Below are 25797 nucleotides of genomic sequence, written 5' to 3'. Positions count from 1 at the left end.
TTTCCCAACAGCCAGCCTGGCCAGCACACAATCCTGGGCATGTCTGCTGTAGCAAAGGGCTCCCGTACGCACTGTATGTTTGCATCAGGAGCCTTCCGGGGCGCTGCATCCAGCCCCTCTCCGTCTTAAAATAACAACCCCTTTCTCCAGCTAACAACTCAACATGTCAGGTTTGGATCAGTTATAGTCTTACTAGTATCCATCAAAGCACGCATGAAGTCAAACAGGGGGAAATGCGAGATAGCCAAGAAGGGCAAGAGGAACTGGTAAGGCCTCCTACAACCACGCTGAATAATTTGCTCACATACTCTTCTTTTTTATAAACATGCACTGTCGTTCGTCTTAGAAAAACTGGAAAATGCATGAAAGTAAAAAGAAAAATTAAAGCCCCAATACTATCATGAAGCAGTAACTATTGTTATCATTTTAGTTCCATTCCCTCCAAGTTATTTTTCTGTATCTATGAGGGGGGAAAAAAAGATGTTTTTGATAAAATTGCTTTCTACTTTCTTCATTATTACGTCATGAGCTCTTCCCTGTATTGTTCAATATGGCTCAAAAATGTGATTTGGTAATGTCTATATTAAAAGTCCATCAAATGAATGGACCATATTTTATTTAAAATTTTCCCCTGTTGTCAGATATTTATATCATCTCTTTATTTTTTTGGAATACATTAGAAATTGAATATAATCCTATGCAAGCCATAAAACTATTTAAATATAATATTTTCTATTTATGTATTTGACAGCAAGTATTCCCTAAAACAGAGTAATTTCTGGGGTCCTCCAGATCAAGGCACATCAGAGTGCACATTAGTGACCACAAGAAGAGGCCTACAACCCAGAACAAGCATGGGGGCACTTGACCCGTGCATGTGAAAACTGGCCATCTGAGTCCTTGAACTTCTTTACTAAAGGCAGATCGGGTAGGGTCAAACAACGTTGCAACTATGGCCCATGTGAGATGCTGTCACAAGACTGAGCCTCCTCTGCCCTCCCTGCAAAACCCAACAGAGGAAAACTGTTTTGCCTTGACTGCTATTATTAAAACTGTGTAGGAGAAAGGATGTTAAAAAGCTTGGGGCACATGTTTTGTTTATAGTATATAGTAAATTTGTGGGATATTTCCTTTGAAATAGAAGGTCAACTAATTGGTCTTTCTCCCATGGGTGTCTGGAGAGGGTCCTCTGCTGAGTGTTTTCCCTGCAGGGCATCATGCGCAGAATGTCGTAACGAACACATGTGGATGTTAGCCTGGCAGCATCAACAGCATGGGACGCTTCTGCAAGTGGCTGGGGGCCCAGAAGCCTCCAGAGCCTTTAGCGGTAGAATCCAAATATATTTCCCTTAATCTAGCTGCCAGTCAGAAAATTAAGACAAATTAATAATCTAGTTCATATAATTTATAATGCTGGAAACCTTGCCTCCTAGGATAGACTGTCTGCTCTTAATTAAGCCAAAGGAAAAGGGATATAAGATAACTTAGCAGAGGGAGGGAGTTATAATTGTCCTCTTGAATTACACATAAAAAAAGCTCCAGTTCAGATCCCATTCTCCAGATTGAAAGATACGAAGTAAAAGGAACATATGTGTATTTTAGAAAATATAAAAAACAGAGAAAAATTAAGGCTGAGCCAGTCAAGGTAATACAACTATGTTATTCTTTTACTTAAAGATGGGAAAGGAACATATCTGATTAAAATTTAAGTCTAATGTTTTATTTACCTACTGGATTTTTAGAAATTACTTTTTAAACCTAATTTTCCCACAGTTACCTGGGAGATAATTCACAGTTTAAGTGGAGTTAATAAAAACCAAGCACAAGGTGGTAAGGACAAGTTGCTCCACACACCCCCACCCCACCTTCTGTATCTTTCTGACAAAGAGCCGTGCATGCATGGGACACGGACTCTTTGCTGTGTGTCCGTGCCACAAGAACTTTGGATATGCAAACAGAAAAGGACCAGGACTACAGGTAAGTCTCTCAACACCACAGGAGGTATCAAGTTACATGTAAATTGGTCCAACATGCAAAGAAATCACTGTCACCTCTTACTTTCAACACTGGAAAGAGCTGGAGTCAACGCCTCAGGACAGTGGCACTAGGGGACCAACAAAGTCATGTGAAACGAACATGAAATGAACACTAAAAAGTCAAATACCACAGAGTTAACAATCACAGTATCTGATCACAAGCAAGGCCTACAGGCCCGTATGGAAGTATCTATTTTTCAAGACCTAATTCAGCTTTACTGGAAAGTGGCAGTAAAGACACAGCACACACTTACCTTACCAGTGCATCTGGTTTGCTTAGCTGGTTATTAGGAATACAGTTTTCCATTAAGTCCTTGTGTGTACTTGGGCTCTTGCTCGTGCATTTTTGCTTCTTCTCGTTTTTACTAGATGAGGAAGGAATGCTCCCGTTTGTGGCGCTATGACTGCGAGGTGATGAGTTCACAACTCCGCTGGCATTTTTGTAATTTTTTGAGGAAGCAGTGCATGAGTCCTCTTTCAAGAGATTTTCTGTACTTCCCACAAGATCATTATTCAATCTTTTACTATTGATATGGTTTTCCATATACTCAATTTCTTGTATTTTCGAGTCTACAGGTTGTAGAATATTGTTGTTATTTATTCCAAGGTTGTGTTTTTTGGCATCCTTGTCCTTTTCTTTACCTTTTTCTCGGTATTCTATCTCTGGCAAAGTTGTGGAGAGTTTTTTGTTGGCTGGGATACCCCCATTGTGGTGTATAAGGATCGAGGAATCCATATCAGGCAATCCTTTGGCTGCTACAATACCAAAAACAAACCAACAAACAAAAAACCCACACCGGAATATTTAGTTGTATAAAACCACAGCACAGACTGAGTAAAGAAACTGCATTACCTATGGTTAGAAACTCACTATATCAATTTGCAAACTCATTGAGAAGCAATAACCACACCACATCTCGCTAACTTCAAGAAGCAAATCCAGATAAATTTGAGAAGCTGCACATTCAGAAAATCACCATCGTTTATAAACACCAAGCTGTTACAGTTCTGGCCTTGAAAAGAAGATGAGGATTTTATAATTAAATCATACTTATCAGTCAGATCCAACTTGCCTATCACCGGAAAGAAAAGGACACAGGCCAGTCAGACTCTTAAGAGGCCTTATTTTAAGAGATGCTAACCAAACTGTTAATAACTTTACTGGAAAGACAGTGATTACATAAAAGAAGAGGTATGATGTTAAGATATAGGGCATTATCCTTTTCTTGATCGAGCATCAAGGTAATAAGAAGTCTGTGTCATTTATTAGACCACTCGACAAGAATTTTCTGTATGAGGTCTACATACTCCAGTTTGTCCAAGTCTACCTGAAGAGATATTTTTGCACCATTCAGAGAATAAGAGTTTGGTATATATCAACTAAAAACATAACTCTAAACTTCCAACCCTCAAATCAGAGAAAACTGATCCTGCTGTCAATCCATCTGCTGAACTGGATCTATGCCCTTAGAGAGATCCTGTTAGAAAAAGCTCTCTTTAAGATTCGCCTTGCATCATATGAACCACTTAGAATGGGACCTACCCACCTCTGCTCCATTCAGAAGAATTTTAACTTATAAAACAATTGTTTCTACCTCTCGATCTTGCTTCTACTTTGGTTCTTGGCCTGCCTCAATTACAAGCTCACAGAGTTACACATATACATTGCTACTGCGAATAAATATTTTTAAATATTTATAACAGATAAAATATTAAAATAGAAAATAAGCTATAAAAATAAAATAAAATAAACATAGTAAAAGCACATGGTCATCATCGGGCACTAGGTAGTTAACCCCCACACCCTGTTACTTCATGACCAAACAAAGCAATGGCCCTGAAAGGGAACACTAGAAAACAGGAAAATCCTTGGTCATTTTCCAAAGTCCTACCAACTTTGCCAGGGGAAAAAAAAATTCTACTGATAGACAAAATAATGATTCATCTACTGAGCCAACACAACTTCAGGGTAAAGACCTACCTTCCTCGGCCTCTTTTTCCTGCTTCTGTAGCATCTGTTGCTCTGGGGGGAGAGCTTGTTGAAGAAGCTGCATGTAAAATTCGTTCTCTTTTTGCACTTCCTTCTGCTTCCTTAATCGCATTTTGTAGCTTACATAACTTTTGAAGCCAAAGCCCAAAGTCACCACAGGGTACCCAATACTAGAAAGAAGAAAGTGCAGCCAGTTATCGCCAGTAAAAAAACAAACAACACATGCATCAAGCACATGAGGACACCTCGGACTGAAATAAAGAACTAAATTCTAGATGACGATGGTATTAGAGCACTTAGTAAACACAGACATATATGGGATGTCTGCTGTGGAAATGAGAGGCAGCTGGCACACAGAACACACCCGCGGGGAGCAGAAGGACTGCTAGACCAGTAGAGGCTGTCCACCAGACTCTGGCATTCTTCAAACCAGCTCAAGAACTTAACCCAGTGATTGCTGGATATAGTGGCTAATGCCTTTGATTAACAGCAAACTCCATTGTGCATTATTAGAACTTGGGATCTGTATGCTTTTAAGAACAGGGCAGAGATTTTGTGATTGGGCATAAGTGAATACTGTAAGTGTTAGAAAATCAAAAGGGACACGTATTCATTTTTAATACCATAGCCAGGGTCAAATTCAGGTGACTACTTTATTCTTGCTGCCTGAGGGGTATTGTCAACTAGTTGTTCCTGAAAAATCAGTTCATAAATCCTGTCATACATAAATTCAAGAGTTATTTAAATAAGTATTGATATTATCAATATCAATATTTGTTTTATACTCCCAAGTTAAACCAGCTGCACTTTTAACTCTAACCTCTGGGATAAAAAGTTGAAATATTTTCATTCAACTCATCAGTCTCTCTAATACCATTTCAAAGCCTCTGCAACCCTGTCAAAACTCACAGTAAGCTTCAGTAACATTCAAACTTATAAATTATAATTAGCCCAAATGTGATCCCACTACAAATTTAAAGTGACAAGTTTTATTGACCAAGTTATTTAATTCATTTGCCTGTGAAAAGACTTTAAAATAATAGAAACTGTGTCTTTTTAGTTGATTCTGTTTATTTTGGTTTCTGCCATAGATATTAGCAAAAATTAAGTCAGTTCATTTAAGTATCATGAAATAGCCATACATTTCATCGAGGCATTTTAGAATCATCTGATTATAATAAAAATAGATAACATTATCAGACACCTTTGTGCTTGAAATTAAGTTACATATTTTACACATATCCCCTCATTTCCTCTTTCCCATGACCCCACAAGACAGGTTCCTAATACGCAGGTGAGAGAGCTAAGGCTTAGAGAGGGTGACAGGTCTGAGGCAACAATGCTTTTAGCAGAAGGAGCTAGGGTTCAAACACTCATCTGCCTGAAAAAGTGGAAAGGCTCACGGCTCTTTACCACTATGTTATATTGTCTTTTGGGTTCTTGTAAAAGCTCTAGAAAAAACTTATAATTGAACTTACCATTCTACACTGAACACACTGAACTGACTTACAGATTAAGAACACACATAATACTCACCAGTGAGCAGCAAATGGACGACAAAGGTCTACATGAAAATTTTTGAGATCTTTAAATCTAATTGCTGCTTCAATATAAACAAAGAGTATCCAGAGGGACACTGTGGGCAAACACACTCCCCGTTCTGTGGGAAAGCAGTAGAGAGACAAGCATCAGTGATACATTAAACTAACATAACAGATGGGTTGTTTCGGAGACAAGTTCAACTATGGTAGCTTTCTTATTTTTTGAGTATAGTTGACACACGATGTTACATCAGTTACATGTGTACAACATAGTGATTCAACTTCTCTCTATGTTATGTTGTGCTCAGCACAAGTGTACTTACCATCTGTCATCACACAAGCCTATTACAATATGGCTATATTCCCTATGCTGTGCCTTCTACTCCTGCGACATTCATTCCATCACTGGAATCCTGTACCTCCCACTTCCCTTCACCCATCTTACCCCTCCCCCTATGCTCCTTCCCTCTGTCGACCATCACTTTGTTCTCTCAACTACAGTAACTTTCATTAAGACTTTTGAACTAATTAAAAAACAGTATGATCCAGGGGCACCTGGGTGGCTCAGTCAGTTAAGTATCCGATGCTGAGTTTGGCTCAGGTCATGATCTCAGGGCGAGAGATCAAACCCTATGTCGGGCTCTGCGCTCAGCACAGAGTCTGACTGAGATTGTCTCTCCCTCTCACTCTCCCCTACTCCCACACTCTAGCTCATTCTCCAAAAATAAATAAACATATCTAAAAAAAAAAAAAAAAAAAGGAATATGATCCAAACTGAAAACTTCTATCTGACAAAATAAGCGATGGAGGGGCGCCTGGGTGGCTTAGTGGGTTAAGCTTCTGCCTTCGGCTCAGGTCATGATCTCAGGGTCCTAGGATTGAGCCCCACGTCGGGCTCTCTGCTCAGTAGGGAGTCTGCTTCTCCCTCTCTCTCTGCCTGCCTCTCTGCCTACTTGTGATCTCTGTCTGTCAAATAAATAAATAAAATCTTTAAAAAAAATAAAAATAAATAAATAAAATAAAAATTTAAAAAAAGAAGTGATGGAATCACAGACAAAAATAAAAGACAAACATCTGGCAAAAAATATTTACAATATGTAAAAGAAAGGAGTCATAGCCCAACCATACAAAGAGCTCCTACAAATCAATAAAAAGGCAACTGAAGAAAAGAATTTGCAAATTATAAAAGAAAAATATAGATGGCTAAAAACATGAAAAGATGTCCAACTTCACTACTCATTAGGGAGATACAAATGTTTCAAAAAAGAGATTCCATTTTTTTAGCCTATCAGATAAAGCAAAAATTTAAAAGACAGGTAACATAGGGAGGGTAAGGCAAAGGGCTCATTCTCATTCTTGGCAAAAATATAAAGTAGGGCAATATTTTTTTTTTTTAAAGATCTTATTTATTTGTCAGAGAGAGAGAGAAAGAGAGAGTGCGTGCATGCACAGGCAGACAGAATGGCAGGCAGAGGCAGAGGGAGAAGCAGGCTCCCTGCCGAGCAAGGAGCCCGATGTGGGACTTGATCCCAGAATGCTGGGATTGTGACCTGAGCCGAAGGCAGCTGCTTAACCAACTGAGCCACCCAGGCGTCCCAGTAGGGCAACATTTTTAAGCAGACAGTTTGGGGGGTGCCTGGGTAGCTCAGTGGGTTAAAGAAGACAGTTTGTCAGTAAAATTAAATTTAAAATCTTATACATTTGACCCAGAAATTCCAATTCTGGGAATCTACTCTACAGAAAAGAAAAAAAAAGCCCTGGAATAAATGTGTAAGAATACTCACTATATTATTATTTCTAATAGCAAAAAATGTGGAATCACTTTAAATGTGTATCAACAGAGAACTGTTTATAAGTCTGTATACTGAAATATGATGCAGCTTTTCAAAGAATTATCTGTACTAACACGATATATAAAAAAATAAATTCTGGAGAATGAGTTACTGCACAAAGAAATGTTTCTGACATTTAATTTCTGTTCTACTTTGTTTAAAAAGATTTTATTTATTCATTTGAGTGAGAGAGAGAGAGAGAGCACAAGCAGAGGGAGAGGCAGAGGGAGAAGTAGAAGCAGCCTCCCCACCGAGCTGGGAGCCAGACAGATGGACAGACAGGGGCTCAATGCCAGGACCTGGAAATCACGACCAGAGCCAAAGGCAGATGCTTAACCATCTGAGCTACCTAGGCACCCCATTCTAGAAATTTTTTATTCTTAACTATAAGCTTACATTTCTTTTATAATTAAAAACAATTTTTGTGAGTGCCTATGTGGCTTAGTCGATTAAGTGTCTGCCTTCAGCTCAGGTCATGATCTCAGGGTCCTGGGATCCAGCCCTCCATCAGGCTCCGGGCTCATCAAGGAGCCTGCTTCTCTCTCTGCCTGCCACTCCCCCTGCTTGTGCATGTTCTCTGTCTCTTTCTCTCTGACAAATAAATAAAATCTTAAAAAAATAATAAAAATAAAAACAATTTTCAAGGGAGGAAAAAGCAATATGCAATATAGAATAAATAAGATAAAAATAATGAGGTAATTTCCATTAATTTTTAGAATCAAAATCTGTAGGCTAGGTCTATCTGTGTCAGAACATGATTAATAATGGGATTTTTTCTTTTTTTTTTTAAATGAAGATGGACTACATAAGCATGAGGTCCAGTAACTGTGGAAAAAGATCCTCTGAGACTATTTAAGGCAAGCAAGTTACAGAAGAGAGAACAGGGAGTTAGGGGAGGGATATCAGTAATCTGAAGAACTAAAAATCTTTGGGATGAAACAAAAGAAAAACCATAGTATCTTGGAACTACAAAGAAGAACTTTGGTCCAACCTCCTTATCATAGTGAAGAGTAAAGTAAGGCCCAGAGTTTATGCAAATTGGGTCCAAGTTCACAGAGATAATACTGGGTCTGCTCCTAAAGAGAACTTAAGTCCCCTTAGGCCTAATCCCTGCAGTATAGAAAATGGTAAAAGCTCTGTGAAGGCAGCAAATGGCCTCAACCATTCTTACAGATTTAACATACAAAAAAAGGGGCATTTTCACAGTGTACAAAGATAAACAGCAACCCCTAGGATAAGACATTTTCAAATTCATTTCAAAATGCATTTTCAAAAATTTATATTCTCTAACTCCCTATATTAATTTCTAAAGTTATCATATACATAATAAGCACATTACAGAAAAAAATTTTTAGACAAAATACCTGTATTTCTACATTTATCAAATAATCAAATCATGTTGAAAATATTTTTAAGCAAGTGAATCATGTTGTACATACAGTTTTGTATTCTGTTTTTTACCCTCTTCATAGCAAGGAAGTTTATGATTAATCATTCTTTTGTTGTAATAAATAATTTCATCAGCAATTCCTAATTAACTTACGAATTTTAAATTTTAACAAGTGGTAAGAGAAATTAATACCAAGTTATATAAAATGTACTTATATCTTTCTGGTCCAATAAGAACACAAAGTTTGCTTTGTTTTGTTTATTTGAGCACTAATCATTTATTTGAGCACTAATCATTCCAAATTAAAACATACTTCACAATTTAGCTATTCCAACATTTCTGAGCCTAGGGCTAAAGAGAGGCCAGTATCGCTCGTGATACTAGCTTCACTGCTGCCCTGTGGGTAGCACTCCCACTGCACTCGTTCCCAATAGGTTCTGTTCATAGTTATAGGAATTGTTTTTTCCAAACTACTAAGACACTATTAAAGTAATTTAGGAAATCATTATAGTTCATCAGAGTCATGCATTGTTGAGCTGGAAGGTTCCCCTAGACATTATCTAGATTATTCCACCTTCTTATGACAAAAAAGAAACTGATGGGGTGCCTGTGTGGCTTAGAAGGTTAAGTGGTGACTCTCAATTTGGGCTCAGGTCATAATCTCAGGGTCAAGTCTCCTAGAGATTCTTTCTCTCCCTCTTGCCCCCCTTCCCAATAAATAAATCAATGTTAAAGAAGAAGAAGAAGAAGAAACTGAGACCTAAACAGAATGACAAATGTAGATGGTAACTCACTTGAAACTAAGACCGAGGACAAGAAAATACAAGGAAAAACTAAAGAATGAAAAAATCACTTTAATTAGAGGAAAGCAGACTTAGAAACTGTTGTGTTAGCTTATAAATCAAGTCAGATATGAGAGCGTGCTAAGAGGGAGAAACCCATGCTCACAGTGGGTACTTCAAATAACAGAGCTGACCTGTGCCTTCTACATGGGCCAACATCAGCCTCTCAGCACCTTTGAGAAGAGAAGGAATGCTGCTCCAGAGAGCTTTAATGAGCTGGTACTCCCTCAGTGGTCAATCCTACAGGCTGCATCCAGGCCTAAGCATCAAGTTTCATGCAGCTTTGCAAAGAAGCGTAACACTCTGAGAGCCAGTCCGCACGTCCCCATGCGTCTCACTCAGGCTTTCACAGTGGACTGGAGCTATGGAAACATCTCCTCTCATCTTGGTTTGAGACAGTAGAAGTAAGCTTTACGAAGAATGGAGAGGACTGTGTGGCTCCAGTACAGTTAGAACATACCAGAAACAGTGCATTTGGTGAAGAGAACCATTAAGAACTAGGGAGATCAGGATGGTGAAATTCTTTCAAATAACATATAAGTCATAGCTGATGAAACAGAGATGTTGTGCTTACAGACAAGAGGGCCTGAGAGGATAGGACAGTGCTTTAAATCTCTACAGAAATGTTAACCATGGATGGGAAACCACACTCCTTTGGTGTGGCTCTAATGTAGGGATGCAGTGTTGGAGCTTGAGGAGATGATCTGGAGACCCCTCGAATCTGAAGGAAAAGTTCTGTATATTTCCCTATACTTGTGGGGGAAAGCCTCCTTACATCCTCTACGAGATAAACAAGCCCCCCCAAAACAGTCAAGAGGTACTGGGTCAAAAGTGTTAAGGAGGAAAATTCTGGCTCAGTATGAGGAAGAACTTTCTATTATAGCGACCCCGAAAACTGAGTGCCCTGTCACTGTAGCCTTTCAATCAGAAACTAAACCACTACGTGTCAGGGATGCTGTGGGGATTCTTATACCAAATAAGGGTTCAACTAAATGACCTCAAGCATTCCTTTCAAAGCTGAAACTCCAGGAACATTTTTTTCTATGTGGAACATGGCTGTCTCAGAGTCTACCTAAATAGAAATCACTTCAACTTAAAAAAAAAAAAAAAAAAGAGTATTTTCATAATGAGAATTGGTTATTGAAATGTCTACAATCGAGATGTCAAATCATAAAGGCTTAAACTTTTCATTCAATAATGAAAAAAATATAAAATATATTTTAGAGGCATCATCTATTAGGAAAAGGCCACTTTAAAATGTCCACATGGTCACCTGGGTGGCTCAGTCAGTTAAGCATCTGCCTTCAGCTCAGGTCATGATCCCAGGGTCCTGGGATCAAGTCCTGCATTTGGCTCCCTGCTCAGTGGGGAGCCTGCTTCTCCCTTAGTCCCTTCCCCGGTCAACTGCGCACATGCAACCTTCTCTCTCTCTCTCTCTCTTGTGCACACACATACAAAAATAAATAAATAAATCTTAAAAAAAAAAAAGTCCACATTAAACTCAACTCTAAATAATGTATTCAATGAAATCACTACATTAAAAAAGTTTGAATCTAAGATTTCTATCTATCTGAGAAGCCATTAAGACTTACCTGTGTGCCATACGTACTGAACCCATACATATGTGCTAGCAGCAAAAAAAAGCCATTGTATGGGGATGAACAGCAGACATATTATATTTGACGTGAATGCTACACAAACAAAAAATACTGAGAAGGCCTAAAGGAAAAAACAAAACAAAATTAAAAACACATCTTAGAACTTGTTATTTCAAACAGATTATTAAAAGCATGTTGGACAAAATCTCTGAAACTGCCATGCAAGAACTATAGAGCAAGTTTAAACATTTAAAAGCCAGCATGTAAAAAGTAGAGGTTAATTCAATATTAAAAAGTAATCCTATTTATGTCCTCAGTCATGAAGAACTGGACCAGGACAGGCTGAGGTTGGGTCACAATGAGTTCATTTGGACTCCCCAGGTGGGTTACCTAGAACAACTAGAACTTTAACACAGAAAAGCCTCCTCTCTCCTCCTAAAACATTCCTAAAGAGCCTCATTCTTAAAGAACAGGCTGTTGGAGCACAAGTGAATCATAATAATAAGAATTAGGCTAATGTTAAAGATTTTAATAATCCAGCCTTTCTCTGGACACACCACTGGGTATTCCCCAAGAGGCCATAAGCCCGAAGCTATCTTTTTGAGGCTCTGGATTTCTAAGTAGAAGAGTTCCAGGTTTAAGGTGTAGCCATGGAATATAAGAGAACTGCAGGTCAACCAGGGGAACAAACCTAGGCCTGTGCCCTTGCTCTAACCCAGTAGTTTTCAAAACATAGTCTGGGGATCCCCAGGGGCAGGAGGGGAGTCTCTGAGATCCTTTCACTGGGTCTTCCAGGTCAACACCATTTTCATAGCAATATTAAGATGTTATATGCTGGGACGCCTGGGTGGCTCAGTTGGTTGAGCAGCTGCCTTCGGCTCAGGTCATGATCCCAGCGTCCTGGGATGGAGTCCCACATCGGGCTCCACGCTCGGCAGGGAGCCTGCTTCTCCCTCTGCCTCTGCCTGCCATTCTGTCTGCCTGTGCTCGCTCTCTCCCCCCCTCTCTCTCTGATAAATAAATTAAAAAAAAAAAAAAAAAGATGTTATATGCCTTTTTCATGTTCATTCACTCAGGACTAAGGTGGCTTTTTCGAGAAGCTACATGATATGTGATTTTGCAGTCCACCAAGTTCAGAGGCAGATATGAAAATGCAGCTGCCTTCCATTAAGCCAGCCATTAAAGACATTTGCAAAAACATGGTCAAATCTTCTAATTTTTTTGTTTTGAAAAACACAGTTATTTTTCATAAAAATGTGATTTTCATTAACATGCAATAGGCTTATTATTTTTAAGTGAATTAATAAACATTTAAATTTGTTTTCAGTTTTGATTTCTAATATAGTTAATATGGAGAGATCTAACCCAGATAAATAAAAGCTCCTTGAAATCCTCAGTAGTTTTTAAGACTTTAACAGGGCTCCGAGACCACAAAGTTTGAGAACCACTGCTCTAACTCTAACCCAATCACTGACACAGCGATAAGGCTCCAGAAATACTTCAGAGTAGGACTGGGTAATTATTGCTTCCTTCACTACTCTGTTTCCCTCCCAAGGTCTTTGGCCCTCCCCTTCTTTTCACTGGAATGGTAGAGATGGGGAGTGGATGTATAATGATTTGATCACAGTTGGTTTTTTATTTTTAATCATCAGTTACTGAAGATTTTCTTAGAAAATTAAAACCTTTATACTTGAAAAAGGTATTAATAAACGTACCAGTCCCTGGTATCTGAAGGAATCATAGACGCTCCTGATGAAAAGCCAAAATGGCCACAGGTATTCAAATCTGAACTCCAGGACAAAATCTGCCAGGAGGACAAGCGCCCACACTACCAGGAATTTCAGGTATAAAAATGTACTGCAAAGCATAAAAATAAAGAATTAATTCAAGGTCACTGGCGAAGGACTAGAAAAAGAAAATGCACTGTTTTCGTTAAGAGACCAAAAATATCTTCATATACCATGAAAACAGATAGAGATGTTTCCGTAAGCCACCTAAATTTTAGAAGCTCTGGCTTTCACTCTGAGACCCACAACTATCAAAGTAAGATGATGACCACAAATGCTTAATTCTATTTAAGATGGAAAGAAATTTTACATTTCACCACTATTTTAAAATGTACTAAGTGTCTGATTTAAAATACTGCAACACTCTCAAAATTACAGCTTTCCAGCTCTTCTTCATTAGAAGAAAATGTCATGGTTGAAAAGCTTCGAATTTGCTGTTTCCCTCCCCCCTACATCTGTGTGAAGAGTCTTTGAAATTCTTGATGCACATCCCTACATGCTTGAAGGATTCTGGTTTTTTTTTTTCCTCTTTTCTCCTCTTGCCTTTCCATGTAGTATTCACCTGCATTAACCAAACAAAAACCAAATGACTTCCGCAAACAGAAACTAATTTAGGGAGCAGTTGCCCATTACTACCATGGGTTGTGAGAACACAAAATGTACATTAAAGGAAACAATCCTAAGTACCCCAGCCTTGCTCTAGCTAAGATGTAAATGTGTGCTTCCAGCTCCCTCTGGATTTACGTTAAGTAGAAGCAGACTTTGATACGACAAGCAGGTAGCTCAAAACAAGGTAAGGCCATGGATTAAAATCTCAAAGCCCATATTTCTACTTCATGAGTTATACAATAGATAAATAGAAGCCTTCAGATTAATAAACCCCTTACTAATTAGCCCCTAATTCTATGTCCTTAACCCAGTCAATTCTGGAGCAGATTAAGTTTAGGCATTAACAAATTAAAAAATGTTTTCTTAGATATAGATTGGAAATACCTAAAATTCACTTTGATTTGGGCCAGAGCCTTGTATGCTGCTTTGTAATACAAACATTCCAATACTGATGTGATTATATTAGCTGTTTGAATATACACCACCGACAACAAAATCAAGGCTTTAATAAATCATGGTAAAGTATATTAAAATAAGCTACAAAAAAATTGATAAACTTGGTGCGTGGCAGACAACAAAAGCAAGACCCAGCACTGAGGTTTCTTTCTTTGCCCTCTAAAGCCACAAGGGTAAAAAGATGTCAAGAACAGACCAGTATGACCCTCAATGATATAGTAGCATAATGAGACATTATTTGCAATTAGGGGCAGTTTCTAATACTAACTCTCTTTTTTTTTTTTTTTAAAGATTCCATTCACTTATTCGACAGAGAGAGAAAGATCACAAGTGGGCAGAGAGGCAGGCAGAGAGAAAGGGGGAAGCAGGCTTCCTGCCGAGCACAGAGCCCCATCTAGGGCCCAATCCCATGACCCCGAGACCATGACCTGAGCCAAAGGCAGAGGCCCAACCCACTGAGCCACCCAGGCGACCCTCTAATACTAACTCTTGATAGAAGTTCTTAGGGCTTGACAATAAGTTTCGATTAAGAGGTTTGCTATACAATCAAGGTACCCAAGGCAAACCAGAAGAAAACAGGCTTGCATTCCAAGTCCCTCCTCACTAGACTCATTAGTCAGACGAAGACAGAGCCCTCATTCTCCCCCATTAAGAATCCATCACTGATCCAGTGGAGAGCAAGGTGTATCTCACTAGAAGGAAAACTGAGTCACATAGGCATTCAGGAACACAAATCTAATTTCAAACTAGATTTCCAAGCTGCTTAGCTTTCAAACTGAGAGGTTTGTCCTTGTCTCTAGAACTGTTTCTAGGTTTTAAAGAAGTGATAATAGCCTCTAATCCCTGTTTCTGAGGCATTTAAGAAATGGCACACATGGAAATGTTTTTACCTCTCCAACTGAACACTTTTTCCCACAGGGCTGCCCCTGAGGAGGTAACTGAGGACATCATCTTGTGTGGTCATCCCCACTCCCCAGGTGGACAAAGGAGAGTACTACCAACTGTTCCCAACGCTCCCAAGGCATGGCAGGATCCCAGTCTCGCAGGCAACATTCTGTTGCACTGTTTAGAGAGCATTATCCAAAGAATGACAGCCTATTGAATACTTTTTAGTAACCTGGTCATTTAAACTGAAGGCAATACAGATATGATCATCTTTCTAACAATGACTATTCTTTTTCAAGTATGTGACTTCAAGAGAGTTCCTTTTTCTGTATTTCATTTCTTAAAAAAAAAAAAAAAACTGCTTTCATACTTTCATGTTCCTTGACACCCAGATCTTACTAAGTCACAGTTTAGAAGCACAGATATCTAAGGAAACTTGACCTTTCACAACCATATGCCATAGCCTCAACTTTCCTCAGACTCCCCTTTTAGGTGGGCCTGCCTCTAAAAATCAAGAGGCAATCTAATGAACAAATCAGATTTTACAATTTTCCAAAAAGAGTTCTAGAGCTTAGCTGCACAATCATGTGAATATACATATTATTACTAAATTGTACACTTAAAAGTGGTTAAGACACTGAATTTTACATTATGTGTTTTACCACACTTTTAAATATATATAAAACAAATAATTCTTTACTCACATTTAAAAAAAGTTGATTTTACTTTAGGACTAGTACTGAATTCTACTGATTCATTTCTGCCTTCAAGGTTTTAGAAAGTTTAAGACAGTTGCCTGGAGGCTCCTGGGTGGCTCAGTGGGTTAAAGCCTCTACCTTTGGCTCAGGTCATGATCCCAGGGTCCTGGGATTGAGCCCTGCATTAGGCTCCCTGCTTAGCAGGGAGCCTGCTTCCTCCTCCCTCTCTGCCTGCCTCTCTGCCTACTTGTGATCTCTGTCTGTCAAATAAATAAAATCTTAAAAAAAAAAAAAAAAAGAGTTGCCTAATTCTGTATTCACTTAGTCCCCTGCATCAGTAAATTATGCTTATTATCCTTTTATAGGTACATGCAAAAAAAGTTAAAAGACAAGTAATCTAAAATGATTGCTTAACAGTATAGAAACCTAATTCCTTTCCTTCCATGTTCTGATGGTCATAAGATTTAACCAAATCCACAGAGATGACATTCTAGCAGGAAGAGAAAGTTAGGTTTTAAGCCATTGTAGCATTCTAAAATACTTCTTTTAAATCATGAAGAGAATGTGATTAAATATAAAGTATTTTTAGACAAGCTGTTCACAATATGGTTCATAACTTGATGTTACTTTCTTTGACCCAAATGCATTTATGAATAACTATAAAATATCTTGAACAAAAACTTAAAGCATAACTACAATGAAAAGATATTTTCCATAATAATATAATGAAACAAGGGCAGACCAGTAACGTCTCTTGATGGTCTTAGGTTCTGTTTTGGATGCCGGTGAAATTAAGAAGAGACACATGCAATGATTAGTCTTAATGGTGGTGATTCTTTCAAAGTGGTTATTAACTATAAGATTCTTTCCCCTCCCTCATTCTATTCCTACCCTTGCCATTTACAACCACTTTTAACCTGAATCTATTTGGCAATATTCTTCAGCTATGGATTAATCATCTGCGATTAATGAGAAGTAGTACTGAACATTTTTCTTTCTCTGAGTAAAGTGCACCTTCTCTCTAGTACCACTAGCTGCTGTCATTTAGATCATTTTCTGGAGCCCACATAATTACCATAGTGTGGCCATCAATCCTCAGTACCTGACCTTTTCCCTAGGCAGACTAATGGCCATTTAGTTCACTTGGTCCTCACCACAGAAATGACTCTGTAGAAGATTGCACTGGCTGTGCTGGTGGCCATCTATCTCAATCCCCAGCTTTCCTGTCTTCTCTGGAAGAGCAACTGTGAATTGCTTTTGGCTTTCAGTATGTAGCATGATACTTCTCACACCAAACTGCTGTCTTCTCTGTTATCAAATACCTCTCCCTACTCCACCCCACTTCTAGAATATTCATCCAGCCTCTTGTCCAGCCAATATTCCTACTGAAATCTGATTATGCGTAATCATCGTCCTGCTACTCCAAGTGTGGTCCACGGACTAGCATCATCAGCGTTACTATGAGCTTTTCGGAACAACAACAGCTATTTCAGGACCCATCCCAGACCTATGACATCTAAGCCTCCCTTTTCACCAGACCCCTAGACCATTTGTGTGTACTTTAAAACTTGAGAAGTACTGGCTCGTGGTATAAGCTTCTCATTGTCATGGAACTTCCACTGAATTCCACAATGTCTCAGAAGGAAAACAACCATCTACTTAGATAATCAGTACTTATCTCCAAACCCTCAGCGCTCCTTCCCTCAACTGAGATCACTGTTCAGGGTTGATTCTTCCATTTTCTTACTTTTCTTTCTGAGTCACAGACAAGATGACAAGATCCCCACCTAAGTACAATTTAACCAAACGAAGCACTTCTATTACTGCACTCCTCCTTCAGCACACAACACCCAAACATGACTTCTTTTAAAAAAGCCTCCCTGAGTAAAGACTGATTAGTAAAGACTGTTACCCATTATATGCTCATAACATCCTGTACCGTAAGAACATTTAATCACAGTTATAAATAAATAGTATTTTATTTAATTAACTGTTTAAATGTAGAGTCCACAAGAACAAAAGAGCTGCCTACTTTGTTCCCTGCTTTATCCTCAGTGCCCAGCAGAATACCCCGCACGCTACAAAAACTCAACAAATATTTGTTGAATGAATGACCTGCAATGCACAAGAGTGTTTAGGATTGACAGCAAGGCCTTTCCCAAAGTACACACTTGAAATGAAGGTAGACGGAGAGATCATGCACAGATGACTGGGAAGGATATCTGAACAATGCAACAATGACAAAGGAAACAAACACAGGTTCTGCTCCAAAAATCACCATGAACCTGCTCCCAGTCTGTTCTGGTCCTCCGTAAGAAGAAATGAATCTAATCAGCCCTGCTCTGCGCACCAAACTATCACTCCGTTTGGCCTGCCTGCCACTGATCCGGCCTACAGTGAGGGTTCTCGAAGTGTCTTCTAGTAAGCCTAACATTAAAGAAATGTGCAAAAATGGAAAGCCATACCACTCTTCTCATGAATTTATTATTTTTACATCAGCTTATAATTATTTAAAATGTGTCCACCTTAACTTTGAGTACAGCAAATATTGATAGATATAACCCATATAAACCAAGAGCGGAAAGAGGTCGAGACAAAACTAACTTGAGAGATGGCGGACTAGAGTCGGCAGTTGTGAGATCGAGCCTCTTGTTGGTCTCAGTGCGAAGACTGTTTGGGATTCTCTCTCCCTCTAACCTTCCCAACCACCCCCTCTCCCAGGTGCATGCTCTCTCTCTAACATAAATAAATAGGAACGCCTGGGTGGCTCAATGGGTTAAGCCTCTGCCTTTGGCTCGAGTCATGATCTCAGGGTTCTGGGATCGAGCCCTGAATATGGCTCTCTGCTCTGCAGGGAACCTGTTTCCCCTTCCCTCTCTGCGTGCTTCTCTGCCTCCTTGTGATCTCTCTCTGTTAAATAAATAAATAAAATCTTTTAAAAATAAATAAAAATAAAACATAAATAAATAAATATTATAAAAAAGAATTATGTGCTTTAGTGTTTTTGCAAAGGACTAGACAGGCTGCAGACAAACCAAGGACAGGTACTGTAACTTAACACAATTGGAGAACTTCAGAGTTTTAGAAATTCTGCTTCAAAAACACTTCCATCTAAAAAAAAACAAAAAAACCAAAAAAACCAAAGGGCGCCTGGGTGGCTCAGTAGGTTAAGCCTCTGCCTTCACCTCAGGTCATGATCTCAGGGTCCTAGGATCGAGCCCCGCATCGGGCTCTCTGCTCATTGGGGAGCCTGCTTCCCCCTCTCTCTCTGTCTGCCTGCCTCTCTGCCTATTTGAGATCTCTGTCTCTGTCAAATAAATAAACAAAAATCTTTAAAATATTTTAAAAATATTTTAAAAAAAATAAAAACCATACCACTTTCGACAGTATGGACTCTGTGAGGTTCAGAGGCTAGTGCTGGAAGCACGTGAGGAGAGAGGGAACAACCCACAGGATTACACCTCCTACCTTCAGCAGTAGTAATCATCTACCTAATCACACCTTATGCTTACATCACATGTGTAATTTTCCCAAATGCTTTCATATTCATTATCTCATTTTAGTCTTACAACTGTGAAATAGGCAGGGTAGTTATTACCCTTTCATAAGAAAGAAACCTGAGGAACCAGGAACTGAGAGGCTGTGGGGCACTGTTGAAAGAACACAGGAACAGGAGTCTGGAGACCACAAAGAAGTGAATTCTACTGGAATGCTGTGCTGCTGCTAAAAAACATAAATGAATATATTTCCATGGGAAAAAAAGGAAAAAAGATTAAGTGAGGAGAAAAGCCAAGAAACTTGTATGTGAAATGGAACCCTATTTTTGTTAAGAAATACACGTTTGCTTATATAAAAAAAAAAAAAATGATACCTAAAAATTATATAACAGTCATCACCCCAGAGCAGGAGTACTAAGGTCTGTGTTGCATTATGTGCTAATATACTATCATGTTAATTCGTTCATAACAAGTATGTGTTACTTTTATTTTTTTAACTCTTCATTTTGAAATAACTTTGTGGACTTAAAGTTGTAGGAGTAGTACAAAGGGTTCCTTTATAGGTTCCAGAACACAAATGATAAAACATTTTACCATGTTCTTACTATCATTATCCCCTATATATGTTTTATTGGTTTTTTTAAATCGAAGTCAGGAAATTAACATTGATATGTTACTATTATCTGATCTAGACACCTTATTCAAATTTCAGCAATTATTTCACTAATGTCCTTTTTTTTTTTTTTTAAGATTTATTTATTTTAAGAAGGGGAAGGGCAGAGGGGGAGGGAGAGACTCTCAAGCAGACTCCCCACTGAGCGTGGAGACTGACACAGGGCTTGATCCCATTACTGCCAGATCATGACCTGAGCTGAAACCAAGAGTCAGACATTCAAATGACTGAGCCACCCGGGCGCCCCTCACTAATGTCCCTTAAAGCAAGAGATAAATAGATAGCGCTCGATCAATCAATAAATCCTGGTTCTATCACATTTTGCACTGCTGTCATAGCCATACTGTGTGGTTTTTTTTTTTTTTAATTTATTTAATAGAGTTTCTCTTTTTTGAGAAAGAAAAAAGGTTCCTGGTACCTGTTGCTTCGCCTGGAAAATGAAGATAATGACTCTTGCTCTCCATATAGCAGAGTCTGAGAGTATCATATGAATTCTTACACCTAAATTCTTACACCACTCAGAAACAATTAAGTGGCACAATACTGTACAACAGAAATGGGACAGACTTTGAGGTTAGACAGATATGGGCCTCTATCAAGTAACTAAACCTGGGGCAATCATGGTCTCCTCACATATGAAACAAGCTAATACCCTTACTGGAACAAAATAAGACAACGAAGAAAAAAACAACAGTAGTAGTAACAGCAAATAACATTATGAGCAATTATCTGTGTTGGGCATGACTTATGTCAATTATCCTTCTAGCAGTCCTCTAAAGTAGGTGGTATTATTTACCATCCTCATTTTACAGATGAGAAAACTGAGGGCTAAAGCAAATAAGTGACTTGTTCAGGGTCACACAACTAGTGTCAGGGACATTCTTTGAAGTCCAGTTCAAATGACTTTGAAGCCCCTATGTTTATTCATCACACTGGACTTTCTTATCTCATATTAGATGTTCAATAAATATTATTCCCCTTCTTTATATACTTTCCTATATACACATTCAACTTACATAATTCTTTATTTCCCCAAAAGAACCAAGTTTTTAAAAATGAGATGTACTTTACGAAAAAAATAAACCCTGAGTATCTCATTCATAAACTATGAATTTATAAAAACTTCATTTGCAAACACATTATAAAGCTCTGCAGAAAATAAAAATTTAAAGCAAATATTCTTTTTTTTTTTTTTTTTTAAAGATTTTATTTACTTGAGAGAGAGAAAGAGACAGAGGAGTGGAGTACTAGGGAAAGGTAGAAGGAGAAGCAGACTTGACCCAGGACCCTGGGATCATGACCTGAGCTAAAGGCAGAAGCTTAACCAACTGAGCCACCCAGATATCCCCTAAAGTCAAATATTCTTTAAAGTAATAACTACTGCACAAAAGATGGGATAACTCAAGAGTGCTTTCTAGCGAAACTGTAATGATCATTGTACTAGACGATCACTGTAATAGAGAAACATGCTCATTGTAATAGAGAATCATCCTTGTAATAGAGAAACATGTAATTCAAAAATAAGAAGATAATTCATTTTTTTAGAAGTCATAATTACCATAAACCATGAGGTATAGCTTATCAAGCCTAGAGCAAGAGAAGAAAATAATGCTTATTACATCTGAGAAAGAAGACTCTAGCCTTAGTATTTCTCTCATCAGAGACAGAACTTTTTGTTTGACTATCAACATGGCACTCACTCTCTCTATAACTCAAGTGCCCTCACTACAAGATAGGCCAAATACTGACTTTAGTACTGAGCAATTATTTGGTTTTTAGAAGTGCTTTAAAGATGAATGAAGTAATAATGTAATTTAAAAACAGAGCTAGACTGTTTCTAGCCACCTCCCCTGTGCTAGGTAAGGAAAGAGATCTCAAACAGTATAAATGCATTAGTGAGGTCTACAGATACCCCTCAAGTGGACTAGCTGCACTATCTCAATCCACTAAATGCAAGGCCTCTAAAAAAGAAAACACAACAGAAGAGATGGATGAGGGAAAATTATTTCTGATGTCACAATCCCATCACTCATTGTGAGTACACTGTCCTTAAAACCAGCAGAGGAAAACAAAGGAATGAAGGTTGGTGCTATGAAGGGTCTTCAAAGTCTGGGGATGGTTGGCATTGTGGAAAGTTGATGAGCCAAGAGCAATTTGGTATCAGTTAAGTAAAATGTCGAAGTGAAGATATAAAGACTCCAAGAATAATTCAAACAGCTGATTATGTTTTTTAGTTTCCATTACCAAGATCCATGTGCCTAAAGGTGAGAGACCGTGAGGAAATGGTCAGTCCTTGAGTATTTCAAGAAATTCATGATGGGGAAAAAAAAAATCTAGCAAAGGATATGTGTTTCTACTGTTGGTCTGTATGATTATACTCACATAGCTTGTTGAGCAAAAATCTTTATTATTCTGGGCCTATTTCTTTCTTTCTTTCTTTCTTTTTTTTAAGATTTATTTATTTATTTACTTGACAGAGAGAAATCACAAGTAGGCAGAGAGGCAGGCAGAGAGAGAGAGAGAGGAGGAAGCAGGCTCCCTGCTGAGCAGAGAGCCCGATGTGGGACTCGATCCCAGGACCCTGAGATCATGACCTGAGCCGAAGGCAGCGGCTTAACCACTGAGCCACCCAGGCGCCCCTCTGGGCCTATTTCTTGAAAATGATCCAAGTTAAATAATTACATCCAAATCTAGTAAGCCTAGAGAATAAAAGTAATCAGTATCTTTTTGAAGAGCACACTAAATTTCATCAAGAAAAGTAACCCAGGAGCATCTGGTGGGCTCAGCTGGTACAGCATGTGACTCTTGATCTCAGGGTTATGAGTTCGAGCCCCATGACAGGAAGGAAAGGAAGGGAGGAAGGAAGGAATTAAGGAAAGTAACCTAATTACAGTATTTCACTTCGAGGTCTTAACCATATTGAAAATTTCTATCTGACCCTCCAGACTCCACAAGGTATATGCTATATTTTATTATTTCCCCCTTAAGTATCACCTGGATGGTAGCCTAGAACATGACAAAACAAAACACATGTATTTACACACACAAACCCCCAAAGGGTTAATATCAGCGGGAAGATCTGGGAGAAATGGCCAAAGAAAAAGACCCTGGAAACATAAGTGCCTCAAGAACAGGAACTGGCTCCAGAATATTTGGCACATAACTAAGAAGAAAGTGAAAATAGTAAGTTACTAAGTCTACCATTAAAATCAATCTCCAGATCTAGTGACGTTCAAGAAAGGCCACGAGGAATCAAAGAAAAAGGAGAATGTCACTAATAAAACAGGAAGCTTTAAAGCAAATAATGTGAACTAGAGCATGTTCCCTCCTTCCCCTGCCTCAACTGGTAGCAGAAATTGAAAGGGATTTTCAAAACATCTAATGAAACTAAACTGCCAAAAGTACTCAGATGAGAAGACTCAGATGAAAGCTGGAGGAAAGTACCTTTCTTTTAAGGTAATACACTACTGGCAAAAACCTGGCAAAAACTAAGTACAAAACTCCAGGGTGGCAGATTTCTTTAAATGCACTCCACGGAAACTGCCAATACAAGGATTAGGTAAACAGCTCCCTGGGAAGGTTATTCAAAACTTACCCCCCTCCCCAACACCCCACTAAAACAATACAGAATCTATCACTTTCCTGTCGGGTCCAGTGTGGCTGAAGTCAAAGCCTCCCAAGATTACCAAAGTGCTTTTAGGCTGTGAGGTTGCAACACTGGCGTGTGGGGTTTCGGTGGCAAGAACACAAGTACAATCAAGGCAGCCAAGGGTCATGCCAGCCTCTAGTGGCTTTAAGAAGCATAGCCCAGAGGAGGCTAAAACGAGGCTTAGGAAACATCATTAATTAAAGAGGCAGGAAAAGCCAGCAAGTGAAATCTCTGGAGGTGAGATTAGCTAGACTAGGGTCTGAAAAAAGGAAATTAGGAAGCTGAGAGGGATGCAAACTTTGATCACTTCAGAAGTCAAAGGCCAGGAAACGCTTTCCTAAAACAAAGATGGGACAAGATATTCCATCTATCAGGGATGTCCTGAGTCCTCAGCTCTAGGGGGAGGGCGTGAAGTTGTCAGAAGCCAAGAGTCAGGGCCAGCCCCACACCCTTAAGCCGCAGGTGGCAGGCAGAACAACCGCCCCCCCACACACACACACACATGGCGACAGGAAGTATTTGTAAATTCGTGAGTGAAGGGGCGCTTCCTTCAACCACCTAAAACAAAGATATAAAACAGTTTCCTGAAGCTTAACACATGTGCCTTACTTAAAATGCTTACTGTGCCTACTTGGGCAAGAAACAATTTTAACTGCAGAGGCTTTCAACATAAACATCTCTGCCCCGTCTTCTACTTACCACACCTCATCTCCTCATCTTCCCATTATAAAGTCAGTAATTCTCAGGGGGAAGGAAGTGGGGGAACACTTGTTCCAGTGTTCCAAAGTGACAGATGGGTAAACCACAGAGGATCCCCTTAAGGCTTTTAAAAACTACACAGCACTCCAACCCCACCTCACCTGGAGAATCACTGCTTGTAATTAGACGTTACTGTTGGGAGTGTCTGGTTCATGTGTGAAGGCAGAGAACCTGGACAGAGAATGACTGCCATAAAACCCCAGGACCTCAGAAATGGCACAGTTAAGTGCAGTTATTTATTTTACTTTCTCTTATTAATAACTGTCCCTTATCGGGGCACCTGGGTTGCTCAGTGGGTTAAAGCCTCTGCCTTCAGCTCAGGACGTGATCCCAGGGTCCTGGGATCAAGCCCCACATGGGGCTCTCTGCTCAGCAGGGAGCCTGCTTCCTCCTCTCTCTGCCTGCCTCTCTGCCTACTTGTGATCTCTGTCAAATAAATAAATAAAATCTTAAAAAAAAATAAATAAATAACTGTTCCTTATCTTTTCCAAAGTACTTTCACATCTATCTCATTTGAGTTAGAAAACAATTCCTCACTTAGTGGCGACCGTCTACTTCATCGTAAAATAGCACAGGGCAAAATAAAGTTGTTAATGCCTCAGGCGAAAAACTAAAACAGCCAGCTAAAATGTAATTCGACAAACATACTTTTCCTTGAACAGAACGCAAAGTTTTCTGGAACCTCAAAAGCACTGTATAAGTTTAAGAGGGCATTATGATGATCGACTAGACTGTAAACTCCTGAAGACAAGAAATCATATCCTATCCTGTATCCTTCACAATTCCCTGAACAATGGAGGTTCTTAACCAAGTAGGAGGAATTCGTTTATATTCATTTATTTATTAACTCACACACACAGCATTTATTGAATACTGAATTCCCACTCTAGATCTATGCTGGCGTGGATGATTTTTAAATGTGCTTCGAATTTTAGTCCTTAATAACATAAAAGACAATCATCACTATTCCTGTTTCTCCTCTCTTATTCTTGATTATTAATTTGACAGAATAAGATATCTGTACCTTTCAGTTTTCAAACAACGGGCACACATATAAACGTAGATAATGCCGATATGTCTAAAATCCATTTTCCTTCTACCTTGCCCCAAAAACGATTCTATCACAGTGATTATACTGACAATAACCATATCATTTAACAATCACCTCAGTCACAGTTGCTGGATTGGAGCCCATGATTAAAAGCGTCTCAGCAATAGGATTTTTTCCAGCAAGACCAAGCAGCAACTGACCCTTTGTTTTGACTACTCAACTTCTGTTTATAGCTGTAGCAAATCTCATAGTCTCTCTTGCCTCCTTAAAGAATAAACCAAACCATGTTAAACTGTGATAACAACAACTTGGTAAATAATATTTGTAGAGCCCTCTAGAATTTATAGAGTTTCACAAACTGAACACCAGCTCCTTAGACCTCAAGACTCATCTGACAGATGAGAGAATGGGGCTTAAAGTGGCAGAGCTGGGATTCTGAGTCCGAACCCAGGTCTCCTGATGCCCGAGGTCCAATGCTCTCTTCATCACAGCTGCCTCCTTGCT

At 39.0% G+C, this 25797-nt stretch overlaps 1 protein-coding gene across 1 annotated transcript in view; it reads right to left on the bottom strand.

Moving 5' to 3' along the window:
* Positions 1-25797, bottom strand: part of MACO1 (macoilin 1) — a 63363-nt gene that overhangs the window by 34366 nt on the left and 3200 nt on the right. The window contains exons 2-6 of the mRNA XM_082684699.1: positions 12945-13086; positions 11224-11350; positions 5563-5686; positions 4018-4196; positions 2291-2792 (exon numbers count right to left, since the gene is read on the bottom strand). Of these exons, the coding sequence (XP_082540825.1) occupies positions 2291-2792; positions 4018-4196; positions 5563-5686; positions 11224-11350; positions 12945-13086 (1074 nt within the window). The remainder of the gene's footprint in view (positions 1-2290; positions 2793-4017; positions 4197-5562; positions 5687-11223; positions 11351-12944; positions 13087-25797) is intronic.

The sequence above is a fragment of the Mustela nivalis genome (assembly GCF_964662115.1).
Source record: "Mustela nivalis genome assembly, chromosome: 10".
Lineage (NCBI taxonomy): Eukaryota > Metazoa > Chordata > Mammalia > Carnivora > Mustelidae > Mustela > Mustela nivalis.
Note: the sequence above shows the minus strand (reverse complement) of the source record. Positions and strands in the feature narration are given on the sequence as shown.